This window comes from Nicotiana attenuata, unplaced genomic scaffold (genome assembly GCF_001879085.1).
Source record: "Nicotiana attenuata strain UT unplaced genomic scaffold, NIATTr2, whole genome shotgun sequence".
Classification (NCBI taxonomy): Eukaryota; Viridiplantae; Streptophyta; class Magnoliopsida; order Solanales; family Solanaceae; genus Nicotiana; species Nicotiana attenuata.
Window position 1 is genome coordinate 42,960 of NW_017675585.1, and position 10,968 is coordinate 53,927.

The 10,968-nt window shown below is 36.9% G+C and overlaps 1 protein-coding gene and 1 long non-coding RNA gene across 3 annotated transcripts; both read right to left on the bottom strand.

The window, feature by feature from the left end:
• Nucleotides 1-964: 964 nt before the first annotated feature.
• On the bottom strand, nucleotides 965-6,453 carry LOC109220232 (protein SUPPRESSOR OF K(+) TRANSPORT GROWTH DEFECT 1). Of its 2 annotated transcripts, XM_019384689.1 has the most exons (8): nucleotides 5,671-6,447; nucleotides 3,570-3,675; nucleotides 2,508-2,706; nucleotides 2,315-2,383; nucleotides 2,169-2,243; nucleotides 1,961-2,059; nucleotides 1,726-1,881; nucleotides 965-1,339 (listed from the first exon to the last, which is right to left on the bottom strand). In XM_019384689.1, exons 1-8 carry the CDS (start codon nucleotides 6,143-6,145, stop codon nucleotides 1,214-1,216), a joined length of 1,305 nt encoding a protein of 434 aa, XP_019240234.1. In that variant the 5' UTR covers nucleotides 6,146-6,447; the 3' UTR covers nucleotides 965-1,213. The 2 variants fall into 2 exon arrangements, with proteins under 2 accessions (XP_019240234.1, XP_019240235.1); XM_019384690.1 differs by lacking the exons at nucleotides 965-1,339; nucleotides 1,726-1,881; nucleotides 1,961-2,059; nucleotides 2,169-2,243; nucleotides 2,315-2,383 and having other exon boundaries at nucleotides 2,666-2,737; nucleotides 5,671-6,453.
• On the bottom strand, nucleotides 3,020-3,563 carry LOC109220233. The gene is made up of 2 exons (XR_002067047.1): nucleotides 3,315-3,563; nucleotides 3,020-3,230 (listed from the first exon to the last, which is right to left on the bottom strand). It is a non-coding gene; the product is annotated as an uncharacterized LOC109220233 (long non-coding RNA).
• Nucleotides 6,454-10,968: the final 4,515 nt, after the last annotated feature.

Below are 10,968 nucleotides of genomic sequence, written 5' to 3' on the forward strand. Positions count from 1 at the left end.
TCTAGGTAAATATCCCTTTATTTTCCTTCAATTCTATTTGAATTCTTGATGTATAAATAAATAAAAAGATCTTAGGCCAATCTTGTACCAATATATATTTTTGTTCCATACTTCTTATATACTAGTCAATTAAATCTGTTGAATTGCTATTCATATTAAAAGGAGTTAAGATTGATAGGTAGTTGTTTAATGATTCTTGAATATATACTTGTTTTGAGTGCCTATTTATTTTCTATTGGTTTCTTTGGACTGATCACAAGTCGAAATATGGTTAGATCCTTTATGTGTCTTGAACTTATATTGAATGTGGTTAATATAGTATATATATTTTGTAATATTTTTCGATCCAGTTTCTCTACCAACGCTAACCACAATAAGATTCAAGCATGCTATACCTTTTAGTTATTGGGAGAACCCAAATACTCTTACAGATTTAGGAAACAACTCAGATTTTTTTTTTCCTTCGGAAATATACAAGAGCAAAACAATCAAACTATTGATATTGGAAGACTACCATCGACTCAAAAATAAGCAATAGCATGATAGTCCTGAATAGCTGATGATACCAACTTTTGTCTGGTGCAAGTGCCTTTGCATGTGCTTGTCCGTTGAACCTATTAGAAGACAGTGATGTGTGAACTTCCCAGTTTCTTATAGAAAATTACCAGGTGTTTCCAGAGGTTATTAGTGGGCAGTTCTATTGCTTCGATAACATGTCAGCAGGTTGCAGTCGGACAATTTCACAATGATATTTGCATACGGAACACAAGGTCTGCGCACACCCCATCCTCCCCAGACCCAACTTGTTGGATCACACTGGCATATTGTTGCTATTTGCATATGGAATGCTTATCCTGAGCACTCTTTGGTAAATCCTGAAAAGCAGGATCCTTTAACTTCCAAGTTCTGATAAGTACAATGACATTCATCATAAAAATAAGAAGAAAAAAAAGGCAGGTTCAGATTTTCCAGAATAACTATGAACATAATGATAAAGAGGAAATCAGAGAAACTTTGGTACTTGCAGTTGCTTACAATTACTGAAGTAATTGAATTGCAATAAGATTTTGAAGTGTAAAACTGACACACCCCAGAAGGAAAGGGTAAACAAAGTCAACTTTCCATTTAAAGAGCCTTTGAATCGTGTTTTTCAGGCACAAAACACAAGTAAATTACAAATCTTGGCAACTGCAGGAATAGCCGCTCAGTTTCTTCAACCTTCTTCTCCAAACTCCTTGGTGAATCTTTCGTGCACATCAAGATCCGATTTACTTACTGTTGGTCGTTGACGAGCAAGCACCTTATCAAAGTCTGTTTTCGAAATGGGTGGAGGGATGATCTGCAAAGGCATTAATAAGCAAGCAGTCAATTAGCGCATCTTCTGTAAGAGAGATTAGAACAACCAATTATCGGAGCTTCATACTCAGATATCTTATCTGTTGATTTAAACATAAACTACTATTTTACTACCTATTGAAACCTTGATATGCAGGTTAAAGATCAGCGGGAGCACAATGTCTAATCACATTAAGTTAAAATTATTATATAGCTCATGCATCCTCCAAAAGTAATATGAAAAACAATTTATAGTGATTGTCCAACTGGAGTTCTGAGTAACATAAATATGCAGTTCTTGACATATTCCAGTTAAAATTCAACGAAAAGAAGCAAAAGGATTAACAAACTCATGAAATATAAGTTATGCCACTGGTTATCTGAACGTACCTGAGATGCAAGTCCTTTAGCATCAAGCTCCTGCATAGTTGTCTGCACAGCACCCGGTTGTTTCGGTCCACACGGCATCCATGTACCATCAGATCTCTGGGTGAAGAACATAGCATCTTGTGTTTTACGAACAGGTTCAAAGAGTACATCTTTGACCTGTTCAAGAAGAGAAAGTATAGTTATATGAAAGGAAGAAACCAGAGGAATGGCTCCACTTTTTGGTTGAGAGACTTACACACACAGAAACATCCGAACCAGAAAAACCTTCTGTTTTACGGCCCAAGTCTTCAAAGTCACTCTCACTTAAGTTATGGGGGGTATCCCCTAAATGAACCTGGAAAGTTTAAGAGCCAAAATGAAAATAATAAGTCTAGCTCTTATAAAACTAGAATCAGATTACATTTGCTTAAATTTACTTTAAACAGAAATACAACTGGACTCACTTTGAACATGTGTTGTCGTGCCTTCGCATCTGGTAGAGGAATGTAGATGCGCTTATCAAATCTTCTGCGTATAGCCTGCAGAGGACAATTTCTGTAAGCAAAAGACCATTACGATCTGCTATATTATATCATAGATCATTCTTTACCTGATCTAGGGCATAGGGTGTATTTGTTGCCGCAAGAACAAGAACTTTATCGTCATTGTGTCCAACACCCTGAAATTACAAACTAGATAAGCCAAAGATATTTGTTTAACCAACCGACCTTCCTTTCTTGTTTTGTACTGGTTGCCGGAAGGGGTTGATTGAGAACTCACTACTTTCCCAGTGTAACAAGTACCTGCATCTGCACAAGCAGTTCTGTTTTAATACGTCTAGAAGCTTCACTTTCATTTCCTTCTCCTCGCTGCCCACACAAGGAATCAATTTCATCGACGAATATAATGGATGGGGCACTTTCGCGAGCCATTTGGAATAGGTTCGAAACTAGCTTTTCACTTTCACCCATCCACTTGGAAACGAGGTCCGATGATGAGACACTGCATAAAAACAGCAGTTGGCACTTGCCAACTTTACAGACTAAGTTCTTGAAAGCACAAAAATAAGCAAATAGCTGACAGAAACAGAAATGCAGCTGAATTCATGCATGTTCCTCACGTATGTAGGCATTTCATCAAAAATATCTATGAGGGAAAGAGAAAAACACAGATGAAAAATCTATTCAGATTGGATACTGCCGACTTTTCAAAGAGAATACACATATCTAAAATTCTTTAAGAAATCAAGCATCTCATAAGACATTGATATCATGTCATTGAAGCTATATAAGAACAGCAAATATTGGGACGAAAATTCATTGAACATCTTATCTTTATTTATAAATCAAAAGTATTTCAATAATAGTACACACCAAGATGATGCACTGTCATATCTCAAGTTATCCAACTGTCTATATGAGTATCTCATCAGAGCCACTTCATCAACAGCTCACCTTCATTGCCCCCCGTGGGCATCTTCTAGAAACTCCTATTCTTTGATTTTGCGTTCTTTAACTTTTTTTGGCCTGCAGAGGAGAATCTGATTCCTCTCTTGTTCTTAAATTGTCCTTATGACAGATGAATATGACGTTAACAATCTAAAGAATAACCTATGTTGCGCGGACTATCCGAAACACTGCCGCACCCGTACTCGATTCTCCAAAAATACAATGCTTTTGGAGAATCCGACACGCACCCGATGACATTTTTGGAGAGTCCAAGCAAAACATAGAGAATAACTATAACCTGTGCATTTTTACAGACTCAAAGCCACAGTGAGAAAAGCAATGTCTAATCCTTAGCTCAAGTGTGCAGCGAAATGGAGGGTAAATAATAGGAATAATTGCACATCGGAGGAATAATACCTGAAAAAAGTGGATTCCGCTTCAGTAGCAACAGCTTTGGCCAAGTAAGATTTTCCTGTCCCAGGAGGACCATATAAAAGAAAAGCTCTCCATGGCCTCCTCTTGCCTATAAGAAAGGCAAGAAAACACTTAGGTGAGGATGAACGAAAGCACTCAAAAAATTTGAAAAGTTAGGTGATGATGGAAAATTTTGCAGAGCTAATTAACATCTTCTAATTTACTATGAGGAGAAAAAATAAAAGCAAAAGCATGTTCTTCACCTTTTTTGTCCCTAGTTTTGACTTTTTGGGTATGATGAGGAAGGGGCTCTTGAGGGAACGGTGACAATAAAAACAGAGAGAAATCACAAACTGAATCGCATGAGCTTTACCGGCAGTAAGTATTACACGCACAAACATGACACCTAGTGTCAGAAGGTTCCCCGTAGCTTCATAAGTTTACCTCCTCAAGCAGAAAGAATATTTCTTGTTCATGAATAAACAAGTAGCAGTTCCTCTCATAAGAGGAGAACTGGGATCCAATATACAACAGCTATAAATCAGTGTATCAGCACGAATAGGTAGTCCAAATACATTAATTCAATGTGTCTAACCACCTTGCTAAGTCCTGTGCTCTGGATCTTCTGTAACAAATTCTATATAACGTTAAAATATTACCCAAAGTAAGCTGTTATTACTGCAATGCTTGAGCTTAAACTGTGCAGAATTTGCAAGTTATCCACATGGACAAATAACAAAGAAAGCATTGAAGAATTTCTGCTCGAACACATTAATCATAGCATGTCGATGACAGCATGTCGATGAAATGGCTATGGAGGTTCAACACAAAGGAAATGGCCGTGGAAGAAGGTCATATGAAAAATATGGTAAAGATCAGAAATGGTGTTAATTGGTGCATGCATGAGCGCAGCTCGATCTTACATTTCTTCATGGTGAGTAGAGCATAATATCAGTTTGCTGTCGCTCTATTGAAAGTCAGAATTCTACCACAATTCGTTGCAAGTCAATTCCCTAACTCCTGAATAGGTTCTGTGAATCTTCATTTATAAACCTACGGATATATTGAATTGAGATGCAAAGAGAAAGGTGACCTTTTATTTTAGAAAGATCTCTTTTTTATTGAGCCCTAACCACTTAAGCCCACACCTACGCGGAGTAGATCATTCAACACATGCAACATACGAAGTTTGAACCTATTGGTCTCAAAAGAAAACTCACTACCCTTCAGAAACTATATTATTTACTCTAAGCACGCGGACACGTAATGTCTATGAGGGTTCAACCACCCTGGTTACAAAAACTCTTTTCTCCCACTTCATCAAAGAATCATTAACATGGCCTAGTTTTGTGGAAAGAACTGGTTCTCTCGTTGGTGATGGCAGAAATATCTCATTTTGATATGACAATTGGATTGAGCACTGTCCTACTAAAGATGCATTTCCAAATTTATTTTCCTGGTCACAGCACGCAGAAGCAAAACTACCAACATTGACTAGAATCAATTACCTTATTGCGCTCTTCGCCTTCTTTCTATCTAGCAAACCTAAGAAAGGAAAGGGAAAAAAAGTGGGATTACTCCTGATTTCTTTGGTTATATGCTATAATGCTGAGCCAAGGACGCTCCGCCTTCTCTATAGAAGCAACCAACTGAGTTCCAAACGAATTAGCTCCTTGGTAACATCTTAATCTATAGATTATTCAGCAGTGTAAGCAAGTCAATCTTAACCCTATATAGTGAATTCAGATATGCTGCGCTAGGAGCTAATGAAGTCATCTAGCTCATCTAACTCAATAGGCTATAAATCTAGCAATGTAAACATTTTCAGGAAAAATCTGAATGTCCTGGAGCTGGAAGGATAGCTAGTTTTCTCAGTTCTTATCATCTAGACATTAGATCTCGAAACGAGTTGAGCATCTATAGGAATTCACACAGCCTAAGCCCAACTAGTTTGGGATTAAGGTATAGTTGATTGATCATTGATTGTTGAACTTACAGCTACTTAAGAATCAATTTTAAGAAATACAATCCCCAGTACCAATCAATTTTTTCACTAGAAAATATGGCAACCATACAAATGTACCAAATAAAAGCAAATACTCACCGGTGAAGAACTGAGGAAACTTGACAGGCAAAATAACAGCTTCCTGCAAAGCTTGCTTAGCACTTTCCAACCCAGCAACATCATTCCACTTAATATTAGGTTTCTCCCTAACAATCGCGGAGTTAAGCCCAGCCCTCAACTTGGACTGTTCAGGATCCTCCCCATCTTCTCCATCCTTGGGTTTCGTCTTCGTCTTGGGCCTTGTCGCCACAGCCGCATCCCCTCCATTCGGACCTGGCCCGGTCCCACCCTCATCCAACACAGCTCGGATCTCCTCCGCCCGGCGCAAATACTCGGTAAATTTCTGAGTAATCGCTTCCTTAATCTTAGGGTTTTTCTCGTACTTTAAATGGGTTTTGAAGTACTCCAAAGCGTTCATGTAAAGAGGGAATGCTTTTGCATAGTTACCAGCGTTGTCTTCTTGCACTGCTTGCCTCACGTACTCGATCGCTTGCTCCTTGAAATTGCTATACATTTTCGATCATACACAATTACAAACCCAATTAGAAGAAAGAGAAAACGTTCGAACTCTGAAATTAGAAAAGCTAGGAACTAATAGAATGATTAGAATTGAAAATACAGAAGATTATGTGCATCTTTTTGCAGATTGGGGTGCACTTGTTTGTATATTTCTGAAGGTTTGAGGGTGGATTTGGATATGAAATCGGGTGGATTAGAGGCACAAGGGAGACGATTGAAGGAATGGAATTGTGAGTTTGAATGTTGAATTTGGGAAAGGTTTGTGAAAGCAGCGTGAGATACACGGAGGGCAGCGTTTCAGCGAAACAACGAAGTCTTTTTATTTTTGCGTAAAAGCTCCCCTAATTTCCTATGTTTACAGTTGACATCCCTTTCCATTCTAGAATAGCGCAATCAGCCCCATTTTATAGTAAAAAATTTACGTTTTTTTTTTGGTCAAAAGGATAAACGTATATTATATATAAACTAACCAGATACATGAGAATGTAGTAGATGCATAAGAGGCATCATAGTTGCTAAACTAGGGTTTACAACCAAGCTTCCTCTAGGGAAAGCATTAGTAGACTAAAAATTTAAAGTAGATACTATACTATTATCACTAGAGTTAATATGACTATTACACAAACTAGTAGTAGCAGAGTGCAGTTGTGTTGATGTACTGGAAGTTACGGGAACAAGTCTCCTTTGTAATATACCGATACAGTCGTTATGATATGGAGACTCTACAAAAGATGGTGGTGTGTCAAAAAGTATGCACTGCTCCTGTGCATGGATGGATCCATATTTAGCTAAAGTATCTGCAACACCATTCTGCTCTCTGTAGATGGATAATATAGGAGGTCTATGCAGCTGTAGGAGGAGTAACCTGCAATCATTAAGGATGCTAGTGTAGTGCATAGGAGGGCTATGCAGCTGTTGGAGGTGTTGTTGCACTGCCAGTTTTAATCCCATAAAGAGTGCAAGAAGTTCTGTCTGGACACTTGTACCTGGGTTTGCTTTACCTGAGAAACCTAAAATCCAATGGCCTTGATGGTTGCGAAAAAATGCCTCCAATACCATACCTTTGTTGTATAGATGAGCAAGAGCCGTCAATGTTTAATTTATAAGTAGAACCTGTTGAAGGATGCCATTTTATGTATAGAGGAGTTACACACTTATGTGTTGACTTTGGGGTGGTTAGGAAGTAGTATTCTGCTGCCATATTTATTATGAAAGGAATATTTAAAGGAATTCGTTGATGTTCAAAGGTGTTCTTATTTCTTATAATCCAAATATGCCATAACGCAAACGGCATAAAGGTTGTAGAAGGTATTCTATGGAGAGTAGATAGTATAGGTGTATGTATAAATTGGTATAACCAATTGATATTCGGTGTTGGGGATGTAGTGGAATTAGGATCGGGAAAGGAGTGATGAAGATCAGTCCATAATTGAGTTGCATGTGAGCATTCAAAAAAGAGATAAATTATATTTTCAGGGGCCAGATGACATTGTGGGCATAGAGATGAAGTTAGGATTCCTAAATTTGTAAGATACACCGCTATCGGTAATCTATTATGGCAAAGTAACCTGAGGAAGAAGGATATTTTTGGAGGAATGGGAAGTGTCCAACTCCACTTATAAGAATATTGTGAGGTCACGGGTTTGATAAGAGAGTTATAAATAGATTTGACCGAGAATTGACCATTTTGTGTATTAGCGCAGTATATTTGATCATGTATTCTAGGTGAAAAAGGCAAGTAGATATTTTGGATGTTAGATTGTTATTGATGTGGTATAACAAAAGGTAATTTTTCAAGGTGCCACCTACGATTGTAGTAGTAGTTAGAGACTAGTTCTGTTTCCTCAAGACAAGGGAGAGGTCCCGTTAGGCAATTACGAATTTATAATTTGGGCTGGATCCAAGGATCAGATCAGAATTTAATATGTTGTCCGTTCATAAAATTCCATTTATATCCTAATCGACAGTGAGACCATCCATTCTTGATATTGCGCCAAGTAGAGGAGACATTAGTTTTAATTAAGTTTGATGGTCGTATATACTTGTGTAGGAGCACCTGTGCCCATAGTTGGTGTGGATTTTGAAACAGTCTCCATGCAAGACTTGCATGTAAGGCTTTGTTCTTAGTAGCTAGGTTTTGTATTCCTAAACCGCCTTGGTCTAAAGGTTGAGTGATTGTGCTCCTTTTAATGAAGTGTAATTTTTGCTTCTGAGGAGATGTACCCCAGAGAAAATTTCTTTGGTAGCGATTAAGGTGGGATAGTATATAAGTAGGAATGTTAATATATTGCATAAGATGATTAGGAAGGTGACTTAAAGTAGATCGAATTAAAGTAGTCCTTCCTACTTTAGATAAAAAAAAAATTGGTTTTCCAGCCTGCCAACTTATTTTTAAAGTTGTCAATTAAGATTGGTAATCCCTTTTTGTTGGTTGCCTTATAAAAATAGGGAAACTTAGATATTTACCAAAAAAAATTCCCTCATTCATGTGAAAAAGTTGTAGTACAGAGGTTCTAGTAGGAGTTGTGCAGTTTTTTGAGAAAAATATTTTTGACTTATCAAAGTTAATAGTTTGTATAGATAAATTAGTGAATTGAGCCAGTGTATTAATAATTGATTGACACGTAGGGGATGTTACTTTTGCTGTGAGAATAATATCGTCAGCAAAAAATAAATGAGGTAGTTGAGGACCTCTGTTAGCCAAAGCTAAAGGTAACCAATTAATAATCCACTTCCATATTTATTTTTCGGGAAAGCATTTCTAGGAAAATGATAAACAGATAAGGTGATAATGGATCCCCCTGTCGTATGCCTCTGGTTCGTGTGAAATATTCAGTAGGGTTTCCATTAATTAAAATTGAAGTGGATGTTGTTGTTATGCAAGACATAATTAATTTAATAATATTTGGAGGAAAACTTAAGGTTACTAAAGAGTTATGATTGAAAGACCATTCTATTTTGTCAAAAGCCTTTTCAAGGTCCAATTTAAGAAGCATATTTAAATTATTTCCCTTCATTCTTTGGAATTTTGTAATAATTTCCTGAACAATAAAAGCATTATCAGCTGCTCTTTTGTTCTTCTGGAAACTAGATTGAGTTGGATGTATAATGTGTTCCAGGATTGGTTTTAGTCTATTTACGATTAACTTGGTTATAATCTTATAAATAGTATTACAAAGACTGATAGGTCGATATTGAGATATTGCAGCGGCATGCTTATGTTTAGGAATTAAACATATGTAAGTAGTGTTAATGGCAGGATTTATTTGATGAACTAGAAAAATTTTATGACAAAAATACTTAACAGAGCTACCTATGGTATCCCAATATTTTTGATAAAAGAGCGGGTGAAGACCATCTGGTCCAGGTGCTTTTAATGGTTTGAAGGAATGGATTGCAGTGAGAATTTCATGATCTTGTAAAGGTTTGGTTAAAGACAAACAATCCTAAGGAGTTAATACATAGAGAGCTGTATTGTGGGGTTTTTTTTAGAAGAAATTTGTTGGGTGTTGAATAGGGTTTGATAATAATTAGTAATGTGATTCCTAATTAGTAGTGGATCAGTGATCCAGTTTCCCCCTTGATCTTGCAGAGCTGTTAAACGATTATATCTTCGACGATTTAAAGTTGTAAGATGGAAAAATTTTGTATTTGCCTTAATACGGGACTTTAACTTCCAAAAGTCTTCCTCAAGCTTTAGTATGTGGTTAAAATCTATTTTTAATTGATGCTCTAAATTATGTAAGAACTAGCTAGTAGGGTAGTTTAAAGAAGATTGAATACCATTTAATCTAGCCAAATTTTTTCTCTTTCGTTTAAAAATATTACCAAAAGTGGATGTATTCCATTCTTGGACTATGTTTGTTATGGCTGGAAGTAACATTAAATTATCCAGCCATGCTTGTTTGACTATACTAGGAAATTGTGAATGTGTAGTCCATATCGTCTCAAATCTATAAAAAAAAAATCGAGGTAATATACAGTGTTTTAATTCTAGTAGCAGGGGACAATGATCGGAATGTGTACGTGGGAGATGTGTAACTAAAGCCTCAGGATAGTTTGCAAGCCACTCATAGTTTGCATTAATACGATCAATTCTTTCAAGAATGTTGTACTTATTATGTCTACCATTTGTCCAAGTGTAATGACTGCCTTTGTATCCTAAATCAGTTAAGTGACAAGAATTTAAACATGCCAAAAATTGATTAGCCCGTGAATTGTTAATTGGTAAGCCTCCAAATTTATCAGTGGAAGTAATTATTTCATTAAAATCTCCTCCTATAAGCCATGGTCCTTTATAATTATCAAATACACACCTAAGGTTTTGCCATAAAGTCTGCCTATTGACCAAATCAGTGCTTTCATAAACAGCAGTAAACAACCATTTAAATGAAAATGGGTGTACCTGAATGTGATAGTGAATTTCTTGTGCAGTCGTTGCCACAGGTTCAATGGCAAGGACATCGGTAAGCCATAATAATACAATAGCACCCGACTGACCTATTGCTGCCACTTTGATCATGCCAGTGAAATTAAAATCCTCCTTCAAAGTCTGATGTGTTTGATTGTGGGTTTCTAGCAAAACCACCAAAGATGGGCGGTTGTAATCAAGTAATGATCTAAAATTACGGCAAAACTCAGATGAATGAGCTCCTCTACAATTCCATATAATAAAATTCATATGGCTATCAGTTTGATCAAACAGCTGGTCCTTCCTTGCATGCATCCTGGTACTGTTGTTTTGGCCTGGAGCAAACATAGAGTTGGTAAAAGTGACATTGCATACTTGCCCGCGTCTGTATTTGTGGTTGGCCTTAA